This window comes from Amblyomma maculatum, chromosome 3 (genome assembly GCF_055883805.1).
Source record: "Amblyomma maculatum isolate TAMU_Amacu chromosome 3, ASM5588380v1, whole genome shotgun sequence".
NCBI classification, from domain to species: domain Eukaryota; kingdom Metazoa; phylum Arthropoda; class Arachnida; order Ixodida; family Ixodidae; genus Amblyomma; species Amblyomma maculatum.
In genome coordinates this window covers 114044687-114072674 of record NC_139346.1, presented here as the reverse complement: position 1 = coordinate 114072674, position 27988 = coordinate 114044687, and the positions used below count along the sequence as shown (strand labels likewise).

The window sequence follows — 27988 nt, the reverse complement described above, 5'->3', positions numbered from 1 at the left end:
ATGGAGAACATATTGGAGTCGGACTATGCCTGTCAGGATCCACGGTCTAATCGCAGCCAGTCTCTACCACCAAAAAGGGCTTTTATAAGCTGGAGAAGGACAAAAAACGAACGAACAAACAATCAAAATAAAGCTGAAACGAACAAAACTGAAAATAAGTTAATACGTTACGCTGTTGTCGCATTTATTATAAACGCTGCTACTCACAAATGGGCACTAAGCGGCGCCACGGATGACGCAGTACATTAACCGGTAGCGTATTACCTGACCGAGGCACGACAGAAAATGCGGTGCGCATTTTCACGCATTAATTAATGGCGGCTAAGGACGGATGTTTTGTTTGTTGTATCGTCATTTTACAGTATTAATCTGAGTGCGAGTGTCAGAATCACGTAATCTTCAGTAATTGTTTAAATATGATTACAATCATTTTGTTGATAATCTAAAAGAGGAACTATTCGGAGTTCAGTATGTTGTAACTGAGAAGACAGTACATGCTGAAATGAAGGTATGCAGGTTGTTCAGCTCCGCTTCGGCACATTAAGGGCTAATTTATGACCCATGCAGTCTCTTGACAGATTTATCGTAAACACTGGACCTTTGAAAATGAATGGCGCTATATATCGGGAAAATTAAGATCCCGTTTTACTGCCCGTGGAACAGTCGCAAACCCCACTTTGGTATGTATTCGTGTCCTGCCGCGGAGGTGCAGTGGTTGAGATGCACGACTGCTTTGCCGGAGTGCCCGAGTTCGATCCCGACCGCCGGCGGCGGCGTTTCGATGGAGACAAAACGAAGAGGCGTCCTTGTGCTGTGCGATGTCAGCGCACGTTAAAGATCCCCAGGTGGTCGAAAGTACTCCGTAGCCTTTCAATACGGCTCCTTTTTCTTTCTTCCCACTTTCATTCCCACCTTCCTCTTTATCCGTGCGGCGTGGTGCAGGTGTCCACCGAAACAAGTGTGACAGGTGCAACTCCTTTCCCTTCCTGTCAACCAATTATTTTATTATTATTGTTTTGCATTTGTAAGTACTTTTGGAGTGAGCAGCCTTTCTGCTGCTTGCATTGAAGACTCGCCCTCTAGACAAGGCCAATTAAGTTGCTGAAGACAACGGATTTCTAGATTTTAGTGCGAGTGCACTATTTCACAAGGTGTAAGCGATCCTTCAGGATGTCGGTGACAGATACTGCGCCTTTCGTCTCCTGTAAATCAATTATTAATGAAGGCATTAGTAGGGTTTGTAAAATATTACATAGTTATGATGGTAATCAATAACAAATAATATAATAATCAATGCTAATTAGTGCGATAACAGGATAAAATAAAAATTATAAATAACAAAAAAATAACATCTTCCGGCCCGATATGATTGTCTGCGTAGGCGCACCGCGCAACTTCTACGGCACGTCAGAACACGCCAGGACGGCGGGAGCCGGGTCCTTCTGCTCTATTGGCCAAAGAAGCACTCCGTGTCCGGCGGGCTGAGCTGAAGCGGGAAAAACGCCGTCAACGTGCACACGTTGCCTAGTGTGTGTATTTAGAGAGTTACCAAATCGAAACTGAAGGAAAAAAATACCGATCAATAGCTAAACCGAACTAAGCCGCGCTTTCGCACGTTAACCTCAATTTAACCTTAGTGAAACCCTGCTAACTTTGTTTAGAAGCGAAATAGACTTTTAATAATTTGTTTGAAATGAGCAAGTAATGATATACGTAATGTGTGACGTGGATGGCATGCCGAATGTTCTATCGAGCACCTGTCAATCCCATCCCAAGTGGGCATCGAAATAAGAGTGTAGACAATTTTGATCAGCATCTGCAGCGCTGCTGACCCGTCTAATAGAGGCCGGTCTTCTGAGAGCATCCTGCCGACCGCTGATGAAGCGCTCTGCCCTATCGCCTAATCCAGTTACTCACCACTGGCGGCACTTTATGTGCAGCTACGTGTGCAGCAACTTTGCTCGGCAATACCCCCGCCAGGCAAACTTCCTGTCGCTGCTCGAAGCGCGGCTGGCATTCGTCCGTGACCGGCTGCTCAACGACGTGAGCGTCTCGTCGAATAGCTTCGCGGGTCGCGCTGTTGGGGCCTTCCACCACTGCGTAGACGAGTACCGCAGTGGCCGCGAGGACGGCATGGTACGGCTGCGAGAACTAGTGCGCACACTTGGCATTCACTGGACTCAAAAGTCGACCACCTTGTCGTGCACAGAACTTCTAGGGCTCCTGCTCAGGTGAGGGTTGGATACTTTGCTGTGATTGGGTGCAACCTAAAGGCGCACTTAGGTTGACCTGTACCAGGGAGAACCACGTTCCCCTTACAGAGACCGTGCTTCCCTTCAAGCGATTCCGTATCGTACTCTTTGAGCATGGGCTTCCGGTGACTCGGATATTGTTTCCTATTCTAACGCTATCAGTGTACTTTCCGACTTGTTACGCTATCAGTTATGTGTAGTCTAAGAAGTCAACAAGTTCGAAGCCATTCGCAACTCTGCTGTCCCGCTAATGATATTAATGCTACAACAGTCTACAGTTAATGTGCCAGACCTCCAGTTCGAGACCACCAAAGTTGCAACATTTTCTTGGCCATAGCAAAAAACAAAAAACAAAAAACAAAAACATTAATGCTAGCAAGCCTCACGCTCATTTCGATGGTCTCGTTCTAGTTTTTACAGTGAGTAGTATGAGAAAGGGGCTTCGAGCATCTGCTGTCTATCAGGGAGCAATGTTTTCTGCCTAATTGTTTTAAGGCGAAAGCCCTTCTAGGCTCACGGTGCGTCACCAGGAAATGTTCCCCTTATGCACATAACTTAAAGAAAAAAATTATTGATGGTGCTATTAAGTGCATAGTACAGTTTATAACAGATTGATAGAGGTTACATGACTAATTATTAATAATGGCTACTAATGACTTATAATGATCCATATGTCTAACGACGACTTTTAATGACTAGAATTGATTAGAAATGACTAACATGCTTGGTAATGAGTAGTAATGACTGAAACGACCTACTAGTGATTTGTAATGACCAGTATGCCTAACAACTACTGCAACAACTACAATTGATTCCAAACGACTAAATGCGCTTACTAATGAATTGCATGACTACTAATTACTTGTAATGACCAATATGGCTAATGACAACTTGTAACGACAATTGATTAGAAATGACTAAAATATTTAGCAATGAGCAGTAATGACTAAAGTGACTACAAATGACTTGTAGTGAATGTCTCTAATAACGAGTTGTAACGACTAAAATTAATTATAAATTAGTAAAATAATAATAATGAGTAGTCATGACTGAAATAACTACTAATGACTTCTACTGCTACTACTACTACTACTACTGCTACTACTACTACTACTACTGCTACTACTGCTACTACTACTACTACTAGGCTTTTGCCGTTGGCACCGTAATTTATTTTTGCCCACCTAAGCTACTATAGGTACGCGGGCAGTGCCATGACCTCTGTTTGCTGTCTTCTGTCTGTGCTATGAGGGGAATATTTTATACTACGATCTCTATAAAGACAGCCGTTCCGCCCCGCTCTCCGCTCCTTACACCCGTAAAGTAAAGCCAATGAACCCGTGTGGTGAACCAGACAGATGTATGCAAAATAAATGTTTCATTGCGATTTTTCAGGGACGTTAAATATACCGAATGGTCGACTCCTTCGTGAAATTGCTAAAAAAAAAAAAAGAAACGCAAGTTTATTCGGTGATGGGAGTTTTACAACGGTGTGATGAAGACCCGAAAAATATTATAGCAGTTTCCACTATGTGAGGCGCTTAGCTTTCATTTTTTCTACTCCAAGGCCGAAAATATGCCACCATGAATATGGCGTGAAAGAGAGAATGAATTAGATAGGGTGACAACTAATTTTAATTTATAACAGGTGTTAATAGGATGATAACGAGATGAGGCAAAGAACACAGGTGTCAGTGTAGTGGAGACGTCTACGGAGTGCTCGTACTACATTGCGCTTAGACATGCTCCACGCTCATTATGTTTCGGCAGGCTGGCACTGGATAACGGCCTTCCGTTGCTGCTGAACGCACGCCTGCGGGCGTGGCCTTCTGCTCGCAATCCCTCCAAGCACGTCGTGGGGCTCAAGTTGGACTTCGAGCCGCTCGGTTCCCCGATGGTGGAACGAACCGCAGACCGCATCGAAGACGTGTTGCGCGCTGTGGCTCACAACGGCACCTTCATCCGCTTCAGGAGCATCGCGGCGGACGTGGTCCTGGCTTTGGAAACATTGCGCGTGCTTGTTCTGAAGGCCCCGCGCTGGCCTGGCGAATTGCTGTTCTTTAAGGTTGGGATCAAGGATGCCTGTGGTGTTCCGCGAATTGTTCCCGTTAGGAGTGTCACGATAGATGAATCGAGGATTAAAAAAAATAAGGGGGTGAAATAGATATGAGAGAGAACAACAAGGCGTTGTTTGCCGTCACGTCCTCAGATATTTTCCGGTTGATTAGCTAATTAGGTAAGTACAGTTACGCATAAAAATTTGTATCAGGTTTCAGGGTATATGCGCTTCGTTGATTCATAGAGGGGGTTAAGAAACTAACAATCCATTTTTTTCCCCGACAGCCTAGCTTCCTCCAACGTATTCCTTTTCCCCGGAATTCAGCGAACGCCCTCAATATAAATAAAATACCATATATAAAATACTAATCGATGAAATGGATTCTAAGGGAAGGAAAGCGTAGCAGGGGGTAGCAGAAAATTAGGCGTGGATGAGGTTAAGAAGTTCGCATGGGTCAAGTGGATGCAGCTAGCACAGGACCGGGTTAATTGGAGCAAAATGGGAAAGGCCTTCGCCCTGCAGAGGGTATAAGGTTAGGTTAAATTAGGTTAGGTTAGGTTAGGTTAGGGTAGGTTAGGTTAGGTTAGGTTAGGTTAGGTTAGGTTAGGTTAGGTTAGGTTAGGAGGAAGCTAAACTGTCGGGGAAAAAAAATGGATTGTTAGTTTCTTAACCCCCTCTATAAATCAGATCTTATGCCTTACGATACTGCAGCGCTTCCACCCATGCTATGAAGGAACGGAAACGTGCGCTTTGAGCACATTCAAAAGAGCGGCCGCTGAATTCTACGGGGTGCACGTAATAAGGAAACGGAGGTTACCTTAAACCAGACAACTTCGCTGCCTTCCGTTCCTTTTTGTTTTTTCTTTGTGATGAGTATGATAAAAGCTCCGTCCCAGTTGCCTGTCAGTGGCCTCCCAGGGCTCATAGCAGTTCACGGCGCGCGTTTTGATAACATGCTTTCGGTCAGGTGTTGCTAACACGCTTCCGAGACTGTGCTGTTCTTAACTATTAGCCGCTCACTTTGAGGCGGTGAACGCGCTTGTTTCGGTCATTCGAAACGTGCTTGGCGTGCTGAAATATAGCAGGGCGTAAGCTCCTACTAGGTGACATTTTTTTAAAGTTTTGTGCTTTCTTTAAAGAGCGGAAAAAAGAACCGGAAGAAAGAACCGCGCAGAGGTAACTATAGAAAGAAGCTGTACCGGTTGTTTCTTAACCCTCTTAACAACTTAAGGTGATGCGTATGGTTCTAAAGGGAACATTAAAAATTATCAGTTACTTAGCTCTGCAATTGCATTGTCAATGGCTTCCGTTTAAAGGCTTACTTTAGGGAATTCCCCGCTCGCCTCCATTCATTTAGCTGCTAGGTTAACCAGGGTCCGTATTTCGAGTTTGCTTCGTTTTCAGAAGTGTTATCTTGTTGACCTTGAGTCATGTAATTCGTGGAAATACCGAAAGCGGAACTGACACTGTTTCGGTGCTTCCGCCAATCAGATGACCCGATGTCAGGCAGATAACGACGCTTACGAAAACGATGGAAACTCGGAATACGGACCCAGTAGCTTCAGATGTTCATTAACGCTCACTGTAAGATACTTCATTATGCCAAATACCAAACGACATTGACACAAACTCCTTTTTTAAACCGCACGAATGGGTCTGCGTGGCCTAAGGGCAAAGCGGCTAATGCGGGATCGAGGGGTGCTGGTAGGTTGGATTTCGATATGACCATCTGATCTTAAAGGCTTCAGTTGGTAGCGCCTGTCAGTTTTGCCTTGTCATGTTGTCTTGTGACGTCACATCCTCCGACGACTAGTCAGCACACCACCATGCCACCTGCCACCTATCACCTGAGAGAGCGTAGCCTTTTTCGCTCACAACACCGACAACGCCGGAGTGATATTTCCTGAAAAATGGAACATTTAAAATTCTGCTGTACTTTTGTTTTGTTTATGGGGTTTAACGTCCAAATGTGGTGGTTCAAAGCGACTCAAGTCTATGAGAGAGGCCATAGAAAAGGGCTGCGGAGAGTTCGGCCACTTGGGGTTCTTAACATGCCCTGACATCGAACTGCACACGGGGGCCTTGCTTTTCGCCTCCAGTGCAACGGGGCCTTCTGCAGCCGCGGGCGGGATTCGACCCCGCAGCCTTGGGTACAGCAGTCGAGCCCCATATCCACTGCGCCACCGCGACTATGGACGCAATATTTTATTCAGCCGTATCATTTTAAGGAAAAATCTGAAGAGAAGCTTGCTAGCTTAGTGGCATTAATCTGTAGAAGTTCGTTGGCATTAGCCAATCCGCATTAGCGGCTATGTGGTACTGGACCGGCGCTCCTATTTTGGTGTTTTGCAGGTGACTGCTCGGTAAGGCGTGTCACTGGTTCGTTTTAGCGCCTCTCTGTTCGCATGCATAGCCTTCTCTAGCGGTATATGGTTCAATAGCGCTCATAGCGCACTTCACGTACTCACGCTGAGGCGCCGTGATCGTTGCCCTGCCTCACTTTTAATATCATGCACACCCAACTGCGGTGGCTGAGGGGCGAGGGCACTCGACTGCTTACCCCAAGGGCTATGGTTAGGTCAGTGCCGCGGCGGCTGCTTTTCGATAAAGGAGAAAAGGAAAGCTCCTCCATGTACTGTGCGATGTCAATGCAAGGTGAAGCACCCCAGGCAGTCGTAATTTCCGGAGCCATCGACTACGGCGTCCCTGATAGGGCTCCCTTCATAGCCAGGGTCGCATTGGAACGTTCAGCCTTTATAAACCTAACTAATATCCTGCGCAGAAATAATGGCAAACCGTTGGCTCCGTCACACCACTGCCGGAGGCTTGCTCAAGCGTTTGACACTGTTGTGTCCGTCACCGGAGTCTTAAAAAACTTGGATGCACTCCATCATTTCGACAGTTGAAGGAAACAAATGAACTTTAGTTGCTTCGAACATGATTTAGAACGTAGTAAAACACGCGCAACCAACAAACGAACACACAGCTGACTGCTTTGTTATCAGGAAGTCATGTGGCGTATGGGTGAAGTAAAAAGCCTCGCTTAGCTGATATCTTACATTCAGTAATATTTCAAAGGCATCGGCTCCCCACATTCTTCTCATGTCTGGTTACGCCCAAAGCGCATCACCGGGGGCTGCCACTGTCGCTCAATTTAACTTCATCGTCCAACAGCGGCGACTACCTAAGTCTAAACACTTCTTAGTATAGTCCCACCGGGGTGGCGCAGTGGTTACGGCGCTCGACTACTGTGCCCAAGGAAGCGGGATCGAATCCCGGCCTCGGCGGCTGCGTTTCCTTGGAGGCGAAATGAAGTGGCGTCCGTGTGCTGAGCGATGTCAGTGCACGTTAAAGAACCCCAGGTGTTCGAAATTTCCGGAGTCCTCCACTACGGCGTCTCTCATAGCCTGAGTCGCTTTGGGACGTTAAACCCCACAAACCAACCAACCAACTTCTTAGTATACTCTGCCATCTTACTGATCGCTTTGCCTTGCTATACTTTCAACTTCTCGGAATCCTCCTCGCCTACCCCACTGCCCATTTTCTCCTCTTGATTTATTGTCATTGATGTCATTCACCTATTTCCTAACCCACCCCTTTATTTTCAAGCTTTTCTTCAGCCTAAATATTTGAGCAGTTCATAGTGAAAAGAGCGAAACATTCATGTGTTTAGAGAGAGATGCTGGCTCTTTCGTTGCCAGTTGGATGTGTGTGAAAAAGATAATTCAGCTGTCACCGGACAAAGTCCAACAAACTCAGCGTGAACTTGTTGGCGTATGCAAATGCGGATTCATCAGTACATAGACTCAATTGCCTGCTGTAAAATTTCCTTCCACCGCGAGCAGCTCAACGAGGTGAGCCGCTTGTTCCCGTTCCTGGAGCCCTGGAAGTTCGTGGAATTGACCAATCGCTACCTTATGGAACCGAACAAGCTCCACATTTCCAAAAATCTGGTCACCAGTACGCCGAAGTTGGTGCGTATTTCGTGCTAAAGCCTGTGTGCTGATCCTGAGCATTCATAACGAGCAGTCTGGGATTAATTTTAGCTTTTTTAGTTCATCAGCGTTGCAGGGTTAGGACGGGGAACAGAAACTACAAGAAAGATATTGTGCCAACGCAACAGAAACTTACATGGAAGAGAGTAAACTGAAAATTCAGAAACTTGGAGAGTGTATGCAAGAATGACCTTTTATTGCTTATGTTCGTAATTTTGCTGTATTTTTTCCGTGTCTATCCACCTGTCAGGGTTCAAGATTGGTTGCAGAGGGAATGTTAGAACGAAGACAGAGAAAGAAACGGTCATTCAGACGTGGATTCTTGTTAAAAGTACCAGTCCTTCTGCCACCAGCCTTGAACTATTTGTCACGTAGTGGTCTGGGAGTGCACTGAAGAAACTTTATTGGGCTGACTTGCGCCCGCAAAAAAAAAAAAAACTAAGTGATTCGGCGGCGGCGATAGTAACAATCGTGCTCGGCAGTCGTCGAACAAAGAATGCCCGTCGTACTCACCAACGCTCAATATGTAAAGGCGGCAAGGAAATATCGAGATAAAGACGCACACCGCGACTAGCGTAATCTGAAACATTGCAGAAACACACGCGAGTGGCTGGAATCTTCTATATTCCTCGCGACGCATCTTGCGTGACAAAGAGAATAACGAAGCAGCATCTCGCGACAACGAGCACGAATAACAACACGACAGAATCGATCATCGCGCTAGAATTACTATGATAAGGCCACATGCCGGCGGCTATAAAAAAAAAGAGCAATTAAAGACGAATTGTTCGCGGAACTATGAACAAACTAGCTCCCTTGACTGCCCTTTTAACATATGCATCTTTTCACGCATCTTCACGCATCTTCGCATCATGCATCGTCGCAGGTGGTTAAAACAAAAGGCCTGGTCTGGCTTCGACCCCATTTACATGTATCTCAGGCGGGAAAAGACCAACTTTGAAACGTTAGCTGTTGTAACCTGTTCGGTTTATGCAGCCCAATAAGTTAGAAACAACGGCCCGCGCGCAAGTTGATTTAATGGGCAACCTTTTTAAAGGACAAACTTTGTTGGATAATTAACAATCCTGCTGCAAAAAACTTCAACACAACACACTTTCTTTCTACCCTTAGGCCTTGATGACACTATGTATCTGAGGTCTTGAAGTGGGAGCCAACATAGGAACATTGACAACCACTTTCTGTTAGGAGGGATTGGCAGTTTACATAAAGTCAAAACTGTGCAGCAAAATATTGATATTAAAATTTGTCATATCAGCTGACCGGTAGAGGTCTGTAAACTGAAACTAAGAGATTGGTCTTGTCAATTGTTTTACATGAACGGAGGTGACATAATGGCATCCCATGCCGCTTGGCGATTGTTCGGAACACTGAAATGCAAGAATAAACTAAGTTGGTTTAATTTATTTGCTAGGGGCTCAGAAAGACACCGTCAATATGCGTTGACTGCGGCAATATACACTCGGGAGTTTATACATTAGTCTCATATTTTCAGAAATGTAATCTGTAGCAGGGACGCTTAGATATTTTTACTGTGATCTGAAGTTCTGCCCGCTTTTTTTGAGAAAATAGTGGTGACATGAGCATGGATTGCGGTACACGCGTACTAACAAACTATTAGAAATTTTTGTTCTACTTGGCAGGCCAGTTGTGCAATCAACTAAGTCGTTGCAGTGTAGTATATTCCAATGAATGCAGCACTCACCGGGAACTGGAATATACTTCGATAAAAAAATGGTGCATAAGCGATGTATAAGTAACAATGGCTCTTGCGAGACTGGCATGTTCTATTCGTCTCGAAGTAAGCGCTTCGTTTAGAAGCTATTGCGAATATCAACGTAGCTGTGCCAGCCTCGCTACGCGCCACGTAATACCGCTAAGTGATGTTTCCTTCTTTTTCTCTTCGTTTGGGTTGATCCATTTATCGCTGGAAGCGCTTGGTGTATCACATTGTTAAATATGTGGAACGTGACCAGTGCTCTCTGGAAAAATGACAACTATGTTGTCTGAGAAGAATTTCTCAGTCGAAGACGTTTGGCCACTAAAGCTCACCGCTGCGGTTCAGGTGAAGCCGCGAATAGCTTTCGACGATAGCCCATTGCACTTGCTGCTGTCGCCATCGCCGAACATACTCCTTCGTTGGCACAAGTAGGCCTAACTAAGCAGTTTTCGTGCTTGAGAAAAGTTTTTATATTTCTTCGGGTTGCCTGATATCACCGCTGTTAGGATGCAAGTTTAGAAATAATTCTGTTTAAGTTCCTTCTAAGGGTATGATGCAACCGCATCAGTTGCTTTCGTCAGCAGCTGCTCATACGGTTGCTCATTCGCGTACACCAGCCCCTCACCAAGAGGCACTTGCTACTAGCTTAGTAACTATCGCCTTAATTAGTGCCTTATAATTTCACACATGCTGGCTGGCATGCACTTGTAAGCTACTAAATTTTGTGAATCGCCACCGTAGATATGCTTTAACTAAGTGCTTTAACCAATCCACGCAAACGTGCCTGTGTGGCCTAGTGGCAGTGTGTCTGAATCGGTATCCCAAAGTTTCGACTCCTATCTCACCTCATCTGCAATATTATTTTCGAGGCAATTCATTTACCTCTAAAACTTGCATATCCTGTGACGTTTGATTCGTGTTTCTACTCTGTAATCGCAATTTATGAAGCGTTCTGATTGATCAGTTTTCAATTCCGCCCCTCTGCTAGTGACATCAAATACCCCCTCTGCACGTTCTCTTCTCCCTGTCAGCGCTCACAAAGCGCGCTTCGACATCAGGTTTTCGGGAGATTGTGGCTAGTACTGCTGCTCCACTAAGAAGCAGCCATAAATGTACTCTGCCAATACCGCCAATCCTCCTCCCGCTAGTTTTCACGGCCTGTCTTTCAATTACTCTACATTGCCATGAACTGTCAGTCTACTCATCTATAGTGCCCTTTGTCTACGAGCCATCCATGTCATTCAATGTAGCGACCAATACTCTTGACGTTTAGTACTATATTAAAAAAATACAGATGGTTTAGCTGATTCTAGCTCTGATATTACTCGCCCCTTTCCACCTTTGATGCGTAGGTGGAAGCTCTGTCGACATTCCTGACCGCGGAAGCACCGACGGGTCGGGCGCTGAACCTAGTGCGGTACTTGTTGTTCGAGAGGCTCCTGCCGCTGGCCACTTCGAACCTAGAAAAGACGTTCGACCTGGACACTCGCACTGCTTTCCGGCTGCGCGTGCGAGCGTGCATGGAGGCTACGCGCCGTGTGGAGCCACGCACATGGGAGTTCTACACCTTTCAGGTAAAAACAGTAGACCTGTCGCTTGTGCTTTTCCTATCTCTCTTTAATAGCTACCACGGAAGAGGCCTAAAAATGGTATACTTTTCGAACTCGCGCGGGAATAAAAAGTCCAACAAAATAGTATACCCTTCGCAGTCTCTGTTTTTCGTTATCCCCTTAAGAGTTCCCACTTCATCTTAAAGGACAGAACAAAAAAAAAAAAAAAAGGAAACTGTGGGACGATTCATCGCTGGTGCTTTCCGTCTGTGACATAGCTTCTGTATACGGTGACACAAGAATGCCATGCTTTCAGCTGTCGTACATGGAGAAAAACATTGAATATATCCTACCAGTCCCTTCTTTCGGTTTGCTCCTATAGAGTTCTGTGCTCGAGACTCATATACGAACCATCCTAAGAAGTGTCGGTCTGCTCATCTATGGTCTCTTTGCCTACGAGCAATCTGTGCCATTGAATGTACCGACCAGAATTGAATTTTCGCACTGCACTAAAAAGTGCAGTTCGTTGAACTCGATTAAACACAACATTTCGTGCAGTAGTATCGGCCCTCATTGATTATCGCTGCGGCTGTCTTGCCCGTCGTTGCTCCTGTGGTTCCACAAGACAGTACTCTTAGTCAGAAAACCCAGACGTCCCTAAATTAATCCCTATGCTAACCCGAGGTGTAGAGCCAAGGCAGAGCGTATCGAAGTGATGCGAGACACTGTTGTCCAGGTAGCTTGGCATCTGCTGCGGAGCAGCTTGTGATGCTACCTGCAGGTAGCGCGCTTTATAACTGGCTTTGCCGCCTGCGACTGATGATGATGATAACTTTGGGGTATTCTTAGGGAGGGGATACTGGACGCGGGTTACGCCGGCCTGAGTCATGCATGGCGGCACTCTTGGCGTCCAGGGGAAGGGGGAGATGGGATGTGGGGAGGGGGGGGGGGGTGACTGGTTCCTCCGCACATCGGGTCTCCTCCTTGTTCTCTTCTCCCTGTCAGCGCTCAGAAAGCGCGCTTCGTCATTTAGTTTTCGCGAAAATGTGGCTTGTGCTGCTACTGCAGTAAAAGAAGCAGCCGTAAATGTGTTCTACAAATACCACCACCCTTCCCACGCTTCTTTCCATCATTCTACATTGAATATTTTATGCAATCGCCCAAGGCACGATTGAGGTATCCACTGAGACTGGGACAGGTACTGTTCATTAGAGGCTTTTATTAACAAATTATGCCTATACTAGCCTATACTAGCCTATACTAGCGTGGGAAGGAGATCAGTTTATATCCCCATTCCAAAGAAAGGCAGTGCCAAAGATTGTTCCAACTACCGCACGATCGCGCTTATTTCGCATGCTAGCAAGGTGATGTTGAAAATCCTCCAAGGTAGGCTGCAGCAGTATGCGGATCGGGAGCTTCCGGACGTGCAAGCTGGGTTTCGCAAGGGCAGAGGAACTAGAGACCAAATTGCCAACCTTCGCTGGATCATGGAAAAAGCAAGATAGTTCCAGAAACCCATCTACTTCTGCTTTATTGATTATGCGAAAGCGTTTGACTGTGTAGATCACAGCAGATTGTGGCAAGCTCTCCAAGAGATGGGAGTTCCAATTCACCTCATCTGTCTCCTCAGGAACCTGTATGAAGGGCAAGAGGCCACAGTCAGAACTGGGCATGGTCTTACTGATTGGTTTCCGATCGAGAAAGGAGTGAGGCAAGGCTGCATACTGTCGCCCTGCCTATTTAACCTATATGCGGAGTGCATCATGAGGAAGGCCGGTCTGGACGAGTCTTCAGCTGGAGTGAAGATTGCTGGAAAACGTATCAACAACCTTAGATATGCGGATGATACCACTTTAATGGCAGAAAGTGAAGTGGAACTCGAGAGACTTCTGATCCGCGTACAAGAAGAGAGTGAGAAGTTTGGGCTTAAACTGAACATTAAAAAGACAAAGATCATGGCGTCTTGCCCTATCAAGTCCTGGAGCATCAATGGACAAGAAGTGGAAGCTGTGACAGATTTTCTGTTCTTGGGCTCCAAGATTACCTCGGAAGGAGACTGCAGCCATGAAATTAGGAGACGCCTGCTTCTGGGAAAGAGAGCAATGGTTAGCCTTGACCGCCTAGTAAAGAGCAGGGACATTAGTCGGCCAAGCAAGATCCGTATAACTCGTGCTATGGTCTTTCCAGTTGTGATGTATGGATGCGAGAGTTGGACTGTGAAAAAGGCGGACCGCCGAAGAATTGACGCGTTTGAATTGTAGTGCTGGCGAAGGCTCTTGAGAGTTTCTTGGACTGCCAGAAGATCAAATCAGTCGATATTGTCGACCATAAACCCTGACTGCTCATTGGAGGGTCAAATTTTAAAGTTAAAGCTCAGCTACTTTGGTCATCTGATGAGAAGAGAGGAGTCGCTGGAGAAAGATTTGATGTTGGGAAAGGTTGAGGGTCGCCGGAGAAGGGGTAGGTAGCGGACGCGTTGGTTAGATGGCATCCTCGAGGCACTGCAGATGAAGTTATGTGATGTTAGGAAGATGGTGAGAGACCGGAAAGCGTGGCGTGACATGGTCCATAGGGTCACGAAGAGTCGGACACGACTGAACGACTAAACTGTACTGTAGCGTGATAAAAGGTGCAGCGTTAGCACGTGCCTTGTCCTAAGCCAGTTTACTTGCATGACCTGCGCAAGTAGGATAGTAGGCTAGTCGGAGGAGTAGGCAGGATAGTCATGTCAGCAAGAGTGTAAATCTGCTTTGCGATTCTGAACAGTCTTAGAACGCCTATTGCGGCGTTGGCTCATTGTTCGCTGGGCTTCGTGCTCATGGCTTGGCAAACAGGATGATGCAGTGATGCCATTAAAGTAGAACGTCCGCCCCATGTTCAAGAGAAGTGCGTCTGAAATCCCGTTGCGACTCGGTTCTCCACAGGAGTAACGAATCCGAAAGAATCTGAGAGTTAATGAAATTGAACGATCAGGTCTAAGAGGTTTTCTTCATGAAGTTCCGCCGGTTCCCGGAGATCAGAGTAGAGAAATCACAACATCACGAAAACGAGATCTGTCTAAGCTGGTGAAGTATTTGAAAATCACCTTTTATATGAACACATTAATTAGTCCCGTTGCCTTAGTAACCAGCGGCTGGGTAACAGTGGATCTAGGTGGCGGCCAGTCCAACGACACAGCGTAGAGTAATATAAATTTGTCTCGATGCATAGGCTCCCATTCGAAAGTGCCTGCGTACAGTAAACATCTTTATACCTTTTTGGACGGAAAAGCAGTGGTAACGCACTGCGGTTAGCAACCAGGGATTTCCGGTTGGCTACTCTGCGTTGTGTAAAATAGAAGAGGGGTATTTAATAAAAACAAATGAGATAGAGAAATTCGGCTTGAAAGCCTAAACCCGCTGCAGGCGAGTCCTGCAGCACTGTGAGGGCTGCCGATCGCTGTGGCCTCAACAATATAGCATTCGCTTTTCGACGCTAAACTAATGGCATTTGCACAACGAAAGCTGTATTTGCACAACGAAAGCTGTTCCACAGTGAAGCAGTACTGCTTTACTCGCAGGTTCTTAGCCCGCGCACAGCGTTACATCGTTAAGGGTGTAAAATGGTTTAGTGTAGATAAATGTTTAATGGGGAGGCACACCGAATGTTTCTAATGTGTCAGCCATACGAAAAACTGCAATATATGTGCTGCTTTGCCGTTTTATTTCACCTAAACCCTTACACGAAACTTCTTCATAGCCCGGAATGACTGCATATGGGAAAACAGCCATTATGGTTTCTGCTTGCTTGACTCGCGCTTCCTAGTGCTCACTTGTAACGCCAGAGTTTCGTTTCTTGATGCCTTAATTCACCCGGACGACGCAGGGATCTCTAAAATGCGCACGTAATGTGGTTGTATCTCGCACTCCGCTAGTAATTCGTCGTCTTGGTCATCTTAAGTTCGTAAGCCTTCAAGTATTAAAAGCAGCTTTGAAGAACATGCGAGCTGCTCGTGCTGAAGGATAGAGGTTGGTGAAGATTATGGCCTACCAGTAGCCAAAGAACATGGTTAGGTACCGTGAATGAGGTGTCCTATAAAATACGCAGCCCTTGAAGGCGATGGAGTTTGTGCTAACTCCTGCTGTTGACATTGGGATGGAGTCAAAAATGTTCTGTGACCTTCGCCGTGATAGTTTACCATTAACTGGCTATTTCCTCCTCCTTACAATGAAAATGGCTCAAAGATGGCGTCAGATACCAGTTGACACGACAGAAGAGATGATACAAAACGTCTCTGAAGCTTATGACTTACCATTAAACTCAGAACTGAGGCGAAAGGTGCTCACACGTAAATACGCCATGTCAGCTCAGTGGATCGCGCTACGTAAGAGAGCCCGCGACTTATTCCGCATGGAAACAGGCGCGCTCTAGATGAATGTTGTGGCTGTTGCCTCCCAATTATAAACACAGCAGCAGTGGCGTCGCGAGTGGGGTGCAGTCCGCATCGGGTGCAGCGCTCACAGGGGGGGGGGGGGGGGGGGGAGGGGGTCACCCACACTGGGTGTGGGTAACCCTAGCGACGTATGCCACTGTACAGCATAGTCTGCGCATTACTCTAATTGATCTCTATTAGAAATTCATGGTTCTAGGGTCAAAAGTCGTCATTCGTAATGTTTAAGGAAAAAAAATTGGGATTTTATAACCCTGCTATGAATTTTCTCTCTTAGATTACTGCGAACCTAGATACCGTGAAAATTAGAAAAAAAATCTTTCACAGCTATTTCATAGCGCAGAGAAAATAGCAGCACTGAAGTTATGTTCATTGTGGAAAGTGCTATGGGCTGTACGACGTGTGGTTCATAGTATCGATACAAGTAATAAGATGTTACATATAGATGTATGCCCGAAATTACGCTAATGCATATTGGGCTATGAAATCAGCCGTAATTTCATATTGAGTTGAACATAGTGATAGCGAGCATTACTGGCAAGTTTTTGAGCAATTTTGAAAAAAAAAAAAGAATTTTGGTTTAAAGCAAGAAAACGATTTATGAAGGTGAGAAAATGGCCAATAGCCAAGCATTACTCACAGCAATTTAATTGTTTTTCCTAGGGAAGTTTTGTTGATTGTTTGTACTTTTGGCGTCTAAACTGCTCTCTCAGGAGGTCCTCCCTGCACGACGTGCGTCCGCGTCCACGCGCATTGTGTCGGCTGTGCTGAACGCGACGCCGGTCGAGTATGCGCGCTGGCAGGACGAAAAAACGCTCGCACGCACGGAGGATCGGCTACGTTTGCTGAGCGCCAAGGGCCCGCCGACGGTGCCCACACTTGCCGCCGTAGCCGACATCAACAAGCGGTACCAGCACGTGGCCGCAGTGAGGCCCGATACTGTCTTTTTGGCCTGGTTCACTGCCTCGCTGGCCACCGGCGTTAAGATCGCGAAGGGCGCTGACGCGAAGACGCTCGCTAGCATGGAGGACATGGACGAGGTGAGCGCGCCGTGTTCTTGGATGCCATGTGCAACCTGTAATGTAATGTGATATCGCTTATAGGTGAAAGAGATTGGAGAAGTTTATGTCGGATAGGATGTTTATGATAAGCTTATGGTTGACGCTATAGGAAAATGACTTGCAGGCTGCACCTATATGATCAAGGTGTTAGTGGATAAGGAACAGATGGCGTTAGTCTCTTTTTAAAAGACGCACAAACCCCATCTGATGCTTAAGCATTACCTAATTCACGGATCTGTTAATGCGAAAGCAATAGTGGGCTATATTGACGCCGGAAGTGTCCGCAAAATGTGTCTCTGGAAGTTGGTACCATCATAACGTCATCAAGTGCCGTTACCAGTCATGACCAAATGCGAGTGTAAGTCATGCAAAAGAAGTGCTGCATCACCAAAGCGCCATGTTTCATTCATTAGTCACGTACCATTAAAGTGTTGAGTCATGTGCGTCATGAGACAAAAGTCATGACTCATGCATGTGGCCAAGCAGATGTAGAAAGGCATCGAGTAGGAGCCAACAACGTCGCGCCAAAACCAATGCTTTCGCATTCTCCCAATGCAGTTTCTGCAGTGACTATCGATCTTTTTGTTGAGTTGCACAGCGTGCACAGGTTTTCGTCCCAGACTAAAAACTATGTGACGGAAAACCCGGAAAATATATAAAAATGCAGCGTCACGTTTCGCGCCGAGAGTATACAATTTAGCAGTTCTTAATATGCGATGTTCTCAATTCTATTTAGTGCGCTCCCCTTCCGCATGAGTATTCTTTGCATCAATTATGTTCACTCAGCCACTTTATGGAACTGTGGCACAATCTATGTATTTAGATGAAATTGAGGCTGTATCAAAGAACATTTTAGTAATTTTTCTCTAGGAGCCAGATTATTTTCAGCCGCTGTTTTAATCAATCAATCAATCAATCAATCAATCAATCAATCAATCAATCAATCAATCAATCAATCAATCAATCAATCATTCAATCAATCAATCAATCAATCAATCAATCAATCAGAAGTAGGTCAGTCCAATCAACTAATCAGTCAATCAACCAATCAATCGAACTGTTCCTGGAAAGGAAACAGCGCAGGCATGGGTGCAGGTGAATGAATAATCAACGATTCGATCGGTCGATGAAATATGTAGTTCAGCAGAATGACTGGGCGTTCACGAACAGAACGTGCACTGGAAGCAGCTAGATCAATGATCTTGTACTCCTCGCAGCTTGATGTCCTGCGCGAAGACAAAGTACACGTGGATCCTCTCGACCCGATTGTGCTTGTGTCTCCTGTCCTCATGTTCGGCCCTTTTTTGGCGGACGAGGCGGCGGCTTCAGATGGCCTGAACCTGGGAGCCCTGGGTTCTACAATGGGATCGCTGGTAGCGGCTTTCCTGGACCCCGTTTTGGGACCGCGAGACGGCGTCAGCAGGAACATGTCTTCGTACGAGTCCGACACAGCTTCCATCTACCAAAAGGCGCTTAGCTGCCTGAAGGACAGGCTGTCTGAATACGAGCTCAACGCCTTTGACCACGACGAAGCAGCACAGGTATTACTCACTTGGGTCGAAGAGCCACATGGGAAGACGCTATTGCACATTAAAGGTAGTCATCGTGTTAAGGTGAAAGCCTTATAATAGGCATGTCATGAGTGTCCGTCCGCGAGCAGTGTCACACTTCGCGAGATTCCGCGGGATACCGCGAGCTGGAGACGTCATCAAGTGGTAACATCATCGGCCATGACCGAGCGTGGCGTCATGACCGGATGTGACATCATATCCAGTCACGTATAATAACAGGAACTGACGTAATCATGATGCCATGTCCAGTCATGACCGATGACATCACCAGGCGACGACCCCGATAGGCGTCCGTGCTGGTCCTTTCATTTGGCGCTTTCTCGAACGCGCATCACACAGCATACAGAGAGAGAGAGAGAGAGAGAGAGAGAGAGAGAGAGAGAGAGAGAGAGAGAACATTTATTGCACCCGTCAAAAGGCATACAGAAACATACGCAGTAAAGCAAGGATAAGCAGCGTTTCAAAAGCTTTCGCCTCATCGAACTTAAGTGGTCCAAAGTGCCATACATATTGTAACAAAGGTTCCGGTGAGCATTCGACGATGTACAAGGGTTGCAGCTTTATGCGGCGGTCTAGGTTACCGACAGACAGATTTTCGTAGCTCGATTCGTCACGACTTTTCGCAACATGTCCGTACGTTAGTTGTATTCACACTAAAAGAGGATGGGAAGATGGTAAGTTGGTGACAGTTTACTTCGGATGGAAAACGAAATCAATACGAAAGACAAAAGGAGGCACACCGACACGTGAACTGGCTCGTCAATCGAGTCAGAACTGGTTTGTGGATGCCTTCTTCTTTCGACGCTATGCTTGTGCTGCCCGGTTCATAATGGCTTCTTGCCTGTGAGTGGCCTCGCGATTTTCTGGGGACTCGAGATATCTGGCCGTTCGCGCTTTGCCCCGCCGCGGTGCCTCAGTGGTTAGGGCGCTCGAATGCAGAACACAAGGACGAGGGATCGGATCCTGGACGCAGCGACAGCTTTTCGATGCAGGCGACAAATTGATGGTGGTTTAGTTACGGTCAAACCTATATAGTGTGTCCGTGATAGCTTCATTCGCGTCCCTCTCTTCGGGGTCCATTCTAAAGCATTGACATGGCGAGCGGCGCGCTCCTCTTACTCAGTCACATTGTGACATCCATTATCACGTGACACCGAACCATATGTCCTCGTCATAGTTCATAGCTTTTATCTCTGAACTAAATTTTTTGAAATTGAGTTTGACCTTGAACTTTGTTACCATGGGGGGCGACAGCATAGCGACTCACAAGTGTGTCATGATGTGACCTCTGATTCATTTGTAGGTCATATTCATGCGCACAGAGACCTTGGCTTTACATCGCGTATTAAAGCTATCGCTTCGAACGCAAGGCTTCCGTGTGCTGTGCGACGCAAGTTCCCGTTAAAGAACCCCAGGTGGTCAAAATTTTCGGATCCGAATTCCACCACGGCGTCTCTCATAGCCTGAGTCACTTTGGGACGTTAAACGCCAGAAGCAAAACCAAAACACTCGCACTTTATTCTACGTTGAAATAGTTTTAATAAAGCTGCCGGTATTCGTTCATTTTACAACAATTCTATCACCTCAACCTAATGTTTTATGAAGCAGTGCTGAAGGAACTGAGAGGCGGCACTAGGTGTTAAGGTTTGTTCGAGTATGTCGCAGATTTTGTGAGGGAAGTACTATTGTTATCAAATGCGACTGCAGACTGTAGTGGTTCATGTTAGAGCGCAGTCATCAGCATTCTTGTAAGTACTCTAATTGAAAACAGCACTGTAAGGCTACCGCCGTAGGTAAGGCGCCGTTTGCTCGGAAGAAAAAACCGGTGGACAATCAATTGTATTCATCATCATCATCATCATCATCATCATCATCATCATCATCATCATCATCATCATCATCATCATCATCATCATCATCATCAGCCTGACTATACCCATTGCAGGTCGAAGGTCTCTCCCATATTTCTCCATTTCACCCGGTTCTGTGCTAGCTGCATCCAGCTGACCCCTGCGAACTTCTTAACCTCATCCGCCCACCTAACTTTCTGCCGCCCCCTGCTACGCTTTCCTTCCCTTGGAATCCAGTTTGTTACCCTAAGCGACCATTTGTTATCCTCCCTTTGCACTACATTTCCTGCCCATGCCCATTTCTTCTTAATTTCCACTAGAATGTCGGTAACCTGAGTTATTTCTCTGACCCACTCTGCACGCTTCCTATCTCTTAATGTTACCCTTACCATTTTTCGTTCCGTAGCCCTCTGGGTTGTCCTCAACTTAAGTAGAACTCTCTTGGTTAGCCGCCACGTTTCAGCCGCATAGGTGAGTACAGGTAAGATGCAACTGTTATATACTTTCCTCTTTAGCGATACCGGTAAGCTGCTAGTCATAATCTGTGAGTGCTTGCCAAATGCGCTCCATCCCAATATTATTATTCTTGTTATTTCCTTTTCATGGTCCGGATCTGCGGTTACTACCTGCCCTATGTAGACATATTCGCCTACTACTTCCAGTGTTTCGCTACCTAATGTAAACTGCTGCTCCTTTCCGAGGTTGTTGAACATTACCTTAGTCTTCTGCATATTGATTTTCAAGCCCACCTTTCTACTTTTCCTGTCTAGGTCACCAATCATTATTTGCAGTTCATCCCCCGAGTTGCCTAGCAAGGCAATGTCATCAGCAAATCGCAGATTACTGAGGTATTCTCCATCTACCCTTATCCCTAACTGCTCCCATTCCAAGTCTCTGAATACTTCCTCTAAGCAAGCTGTGAATAGTACTGGGGAGATTGTGTCTCCTTGCCTAACACCTTTCTTTATGGGAATTTTGTTACTTTCTTCATGCAGACCTATGGTTGCTGTGCAGCCACTGTATATATCTTCCAGCACTTTCACGTACGGCTCGTCTACCCCCTGATTTCGCAATGCCTGTATCACCGCCGAGGTTTCAACTGAGTCAAATGCTTTTTCGTAATCAATGAATGCCATGTATAAGGGCTATTTATATTCAGAGCATTTTTCTATCACCTGATTGATGGTATGGATATGATCGATAGTAGAGTACCGTTTCCGAAAACCTGCTTGATCCTTTGCTTGATTGCAGTCTAAGTTGTCCTGATTCTATTAGCGATTGCCTTAGTAAATACCTTATGCGTAACAGACAGTAAGCTGATTGGTCTGTAATTGGATTAACGCGGAGCAAATGTGATAGCAATTTAGGCTCTTCTTATGTAGCAATGAGAGTCGTCACCGTTGCAAAATCAAAAATGGCTAAGAATGGCTGAATCCTTCCTAGTCATGTATAATTTTTCCAGTTCCGTTCCAGTTCTCATTGCCATATAATTCTGATATCATTGTCTTTCACTTACGAATATTTCCTGCTAAGAATTTGCATTTATTTCATTTCTATTCGTAATCTCTTCTATTTATTTTTGCTGCTTAGTAATTCTTAGTAGTGATCATTCACTGCCTTGTCGTGGCGGAGGGGCTTGCGAAACTCGATGAGTCGTGAGCTCTGCTGTGTAGGGCCACCCAAGATAGACAGGTCACGGCAGAGAGTTCTGACAAAATGTGATTCACTGGAGAAGGTAATGGCAACCCACTCCAGTATTTCCTGCCAAGAAAACCCTATGGCCAGTCACAATACCATCAAAGATATGGCGCCGGAAGATGAGCCCTCCAGGTTGGAAGGTGTCCCACATGTTACTGAGGATGAACAAAGGGCGATTCCTAGTAGCTCCAGGACGAATGGAGCGGCTGGGCTAAAGCCAAAAGGACGCTCAGTTGTGGATGTGTCGGGAAGCGACCGGAAAGTCCGATGTTGCAAGGAGATATATCACATAGCAACATGGAATGTAAGATCTATGACGCAAGGTAAACTGGATGTCGTCAAGCGAGAAATGGACAGATTGAACATTGATATCTTGGGTATCAGCGAGCTCAAGTGGACCGGAATGGGAGAATTTAACTCCGGCGACCATTATGTCTCTTATTGTGGGCACGAATCCAAGAGAAGGAATGGGGTCGCTCTCATAGCAAACAGAAGAATGGGCAAATCAGTGCTAGGGTACAACCTCAAAAACGACCGAATGATTTCACTTCGGATCCAAGGTCACCCTTTCAACATAACAGTTATACAAGTCTATGCACCGACCACTACTGCTGAAGAAGCTGACGTTGAGAGACTTTATGCGGACCTACAATGCCTTTTAGACCGCACCCCATCATCAGACGTCGTTTTTCTCATAGGAGACTGGAATGCTAAGGTCGGGAGTGAAGAAATATCCGGAATTATAGGCAAGTTCGGTCTTGGCGAGCCAAATGAAGCTGGGCAGAGGCTAGTAGAGTTTTGTCAAGAAAACAACCTGACGATAGCGAATACTCATTTTCAACAGCACAAGAGGCGCCTGTACACATGGACTTCACCGGACGGTCTGTACATGAATCAAATCGATTATATTCTTTGCCGGCAGAGATGGAGAAGCGCTATACAAGCAGTAAAAACAAGGCCTGGGGCCGATTGTGGCACCGATCATCAGCTTATTGTTGCCAAAATTAAGCTTCGATTGAGGAAAACGCAGAAAACTAGAAGGCCTTTCAGATATAATCTGGATCAAATTCCATTAGAATATGCTGTGGAAGTGAGGAATCGAATTCAAGAATTAGATCTAGAAGACAGAGAGCCCGAAGAGATGTGTTCGTGATATAATACAAGAAGTTGCTACTAAGGTAGTTCCAAAGCAAAAGAAATGCAAGAAAGCAAACTGGTTATCCGAAGAGGCTTTGCAAATAGCTGAGGAAAGGAGGATGGCAAAAGTTATGGGGGAAAGAGAAAGATACAAGGTTCTCAATGCGGATTTTCAGAAAATAGCAAGGAGAGATAAGAATGCCTTCCTGAACATACAGTGCCAAGCAGTTGAGGACAACAGCCAATTAAGGAACACAAGAGTTCTGTATAAGACAATCAAAGATATCAAAGGAAGCTTCTGTGCTAAGCCGGGCGTGATAAAGGACAAACGAGGCAAGGACCTCACTGAAGCCTCAGAGATAAAGAAGAGGTGGCAGGAATACACAGAAGAACTGTATAAGAAGGACCCCAATATGCAAACCCAACATAAGACGGTTGTGATTACTGGTCTCGAGCCGGGCATCCTGAAGAGTGAAGTTGAATGGGCCTTAGCCAGCCTTGCAAAGAACAAAGCTAGCGGAATTGATGGCATTCCAGCTGAGTTGCTTGAAAACCTCAACCATGAGGCTGTTAACAGTCTGCATACATTATTTCAGAAGATTTGGACGACCCTGCAGTGGCCACAGGATTGGAGGAGGTCAGTTTACATCCCCATTCCAAAGAAAGGCAGTGCTAAAGATTGTTCCAATTACCGCGCGATCGCGCTTATTTCGCATGCTAGCAAGGTGATGTTGAAAATCCTCCAAGGAAGGCTGCAGCAGTATGTGGATCGGGAGCTTGCGGACGTGCAAGCTGGGTTTCGCAAGGGCAGAGGAACTAGAGGCCAAATTGCCAACCTTCGCTGGATCATGGAAAAAGCAAGATAGTTCCAGAAACCCATCTACTTCTGCTTTATTGATTATGCGAAAGCGTTTCACTGCGTAGATCAGAGCAGATTGTGGCAAGCTCTCTAAGAGATGGGAGTTCCAAATCACCTCATCTGTCTCCTCAGGAACCTGTATGAAGGGCAAGAGGCCACAGTCAGAACTGGGCATGGTCTTACTGATTGGTTTCCGATCGAGAAAGGAGTGAGGCAAGGCTGCATACTGTCGCCCTGCCTATTTAACCTATATGCGGAGTGCATCATGAGGAAGGCCGGTCTGGACGAGTCTTCAGCTGGAGTGAAGATTGCTGGAAAACGTATCAACAACCTTAGATATGCGGATGATACCACTTTAATGGCAGAAAGTGAAGTGGAACTCGAGAGACTTCTGATCCGCGTACAAGAAGAGAGTGAGAAGTTTGGGCTTAAACTGAACATTAAAAAGACAAAGATCATGGCGTCTTGCCCTATCAAGTCCTGGAGCATCAATGGACAAGAAGTGGAAGCTGTGACAGATTTTCTGTTCTTGGGCTCCAAGATTACCTCGGAAGGAGACTGCAGCCATGAAATTAGGAGACGCCTGCTTCTGGGAAAGAGAGCAATGGTTAGCCTTGACCGCCTAGTAAATAGCAGAGACAGTCTGCCACCCAAGATCCGTATAACTCGTGCTATGGTCTTTCCAGTTATAATGTATGGATGCGAGAGTTGGACTGTGAAAAAGGCTGACCGCCGAAGAATTGACGCGTTTGAATTGTGGTGCTGGCGAAGACTCTTGAGAGTTCCTTGGACTGCCTGAAGATCAAATCAGTCGATATTGTCGACCATAAACTTGACTGCTCATTGGAGGGTCAAATTCTAAAGTTAAAGCTCAGCTACTTTGGTCATCTGGTGAGAAGAGAGGAGTCGCTGGAGAAAGATTTGATGTTGGGAAAGGTTGAGGGTCGCCGGAGAAGGGGTAGGCAGCGAACGCGATGGTTAGATGGCACCCTCGAGGCACTGCAGATGAAGTTATGTGATGTTAGAAAGATAGTGAGAGACCGGAAAGCGTGGCGTGACATGGTCCGTAGGGTCACGAAGAGTCGGACACGACTGAACGACTGAACTGAACTGATCATTTTTGCCTAGTAATTCCTAGTGCACGGTCCCTCCCTCCTCTGCCCTGCAGTTGGAGGGTGAGGTCCTCCTCACTATATCCGGCAACAGTGCTAGGCGGTGAGAGAAGGGCCCCCTTAAACGCGATCGCCACCTGCACGACTGATGAATGCATGCTTTGCACTAACGTCGCCGGCATCTGACAGTTTTCCCCTACGTGTCACGCTTAATGCTTAATACATTAAAACGGAATTAAGAGTGAGGTACCTTAGGGATACTGCTAAAGGCTTCGACAGATGCGCGTAGCGTAGATGTTTGAAACTAGGGGGCTCATTTGTACCTTCAGAGTTTTCGAAGAAAAAAAAAAGTTCCTGCTTATGATTTCCGAAAATGCATTAGTTGTCTGTTACCTCGTTTGGTCTTTTTGTTTTGCTTTCTGGTTCTCATTAGCTCAGCAAACCTGAATGAGGTTCTGCTTTGAGAGGAGTGCAATACAATATACATGAACTGTTACGTATGATGTCATATTTTGTTCGTTGTGACATATGAAATGGAATATGCAAGTGAGGGCAAAACTGCTTTCCAGTGCCATCTATCAGCAGAAGCGCCTGCAGACTGCGATGCTATGGCGTACCCATATCATACATGTAGTGAGTGTTTTAATGTCGATGCTTGAGGAGCCGCGCTGCTTCCTCCATTGTTGGTCTGGCGGATTTTCATGCAGAAATTTATTGCTTCCATGCCGTGAATCAGCGGTTGAACGCATGGATCGGCAAACATCAGCTCCTTATGCCCGTTACATGCCGGGGTAACTCCATTGTGTCTACGGGCTGATTGAACGCGGCCACTGTCCTTTATCGATAAGTATTTCTTGCTTTATGGCGATGAATAATTTACCCCAGTGAGGTTCATGGCCATGTACACAGTCATGGTTTTAGACTAAGCGAGGAGGCTGAGGCGCTTTTTTAATCGTACAGTTCTAGAAGATATTTTCGACATCCCTGTACAGCTGTTTCTTTCAGGTCGAGCTGAGTTTAAATTTGAATTTTTAGCAGAAGAAAAAAAAGAACGGTGCTTGATACTGGCTGCTGACTTCGCTTATATGCCTGTGTACTTCAGTGGAAGGTTGAGGAAAATTCCTGCCGTCGTAGGCGATTTTCGATGGAGGCGAAAAGCAAAGCGCGTGTGTGCCCTGCGATGTTAGTGCACGTCAAACAAACTCAGGGTTCATATTCCGAGTTTGCGTCGTTATCGAGTGTCGCTATCTTCCTGACCGCAACATCCGATTCGTGGAAACGCTGGAACATGATGTTGCCACCTCATCCGGTTCCGTAGTGGCAACACCCGGTTTCGGCGTTTCGACCAATCAGATAACTCGCAATCCCGTGAGATAACGACACTTTGATAACGACGCAAACTCGGAGAACGGGCCCAGGTGACCGAAATTTCCAGAGACCTCCACTACCGCGTCTCTCATAGCCTGAGTTATTTTGGGCCGTTAGACTTCATAAACCAAAGGTGGAGAAATTTAAAACTGCCTTTTATCGATAGGGTTCCTGCTTCATCCAAATTTGGAAAAATGTATATATTTTACCTACTCCCCTCTTGAGAGCACTTACAAGAATCCATTTGCGCCTAATCTGCGCAGTACTTTTTCAAAATTGAACTTCTTCCTGGGAACGTTTGCCGCTACACTGACCGCGCTTTTGTAAGGCAGGTTTGGGGCGACGCTGATAATTCGTTTATCAAAACAGGCTTGCGAGGACGCGTTAGTGATTATCAAATATGATGTGTTTTGAACCAAAACTTTTCTGCGCCATGTATCAGCAAGCACTTGACCTTCAACGAGCAAGAGGTAACAGCGTGGCTTAATCATGGCACCACCTATGGTGTGCCACTACTAGAACTTTAACATTTGACGGCAGATAAAGTATCACGTGTTCCCTCTTGTAGTTGACGGCGTCCTCGACTTTATAGTTTAGGCAGTTTAATCGCTGCAACAGCACGTTTGCCCATGTCTAAACCTAAGCCTAACCAAAACCAAGTAAAACGATGTTTCGCTTCGGCTAACCAGGTTTAACAGGGTTGAATCTCAGCCATTTTTTCACGATAATCATGCAGCGACGCGGGTCATGTCTCTTTCTGGGGAAGCTTGTGGCGACGCTGATTACTCATTTCCTAGATAGTGCCGTTCCAGAACAAGTTAGCAGATTATACTGACGACTCTGATGCAAATCGCAGCTGCTGGTGGACCAGCTGGGCGTGCGCATCGCCTACGCCGCCTTCGAGAAGATGCGAAACGCCAGCGGTGGCGGTTCCTCCGTGTCGGCGGTGATGTCCAAAGTTTCGCAACTTGTGGGTGGCGAGGAGCGAGCTTTTTTCGCCGCGCATTGTTTCCAGATGTGTGGGCAGGCTGTGCCCAGCAGAATCGGACGCCGTGCTTCTTCGGCCCGATCACACTGCAACATGGTTCTGCGCGACGTGCAGCCCTTCTGGGAGGCCTTCGGATGTCGCGCAGGGAGCGCCATGCGACCGCAGAATCCCTGCGAGCTCTGACGGCACCATCTTTCTCGCACCCCGTAGCGTTCATGATTCTATTCGGCCCATCCTTTCTCCATGCTGCCATTCGATGTGTGAAATATGGAAACGCCTCATTCGTGCTTAGTGCATAAACATTTTCTTTGAAATTTAGCG

The 27988-nt window shown here is 46.2% G+C and overlaps 1 protein-coding gene across 1 annotated transcript; it reads left to right on the top strand.

The window, feature by feature from the left end:
• Positions 1-27850, top strand: LOC146195742 (uncharacterized). The gene is made up of 8 exons (XM_084596848.1): positions 1-44; positions 1941-2231; positions 4023-4317; positions 8157-8285; positions 11397-11618; positions 16737-17063; positions 18302-18697; positions 27536-27850. Exons 1-8 carry the CDS (start codon positions 1-3, stop codon positions 27848-27850), a joined length of 2019 nt encoding a protein of 672 aa, XP_084452974.1.
• Positions 27851-27988: the final 138 nt, after the last annotated feature.

What these genes read in the sequence shown, in the direction of transcription:
- LOC146195742 (XM_084596848.1), top strand. Translation starts at nt 1, where the DNA reads ATGGAGAACATATTGGAGTCGGACTATGCCTGTCAGGATCCACG. An exon ending in GCGAATTGCTGTTCTTTAAG is followed by an intron (nt 4,318 to 8,156) that starts GTTGGGATCAAG and finishes CACCGCGAGCAG; the next exon opens with CTCAACGAGGTGAGCCGCTT. An exon ending in TCACCAGTACGCCGAAGTTG is followed by an intron (nt 8,286 to 11,396) that starts GTGCGTATTTCG and finishes TTTGATGCGTAG; the next exon opens with GTGGAAGCTCTGTCGACATT.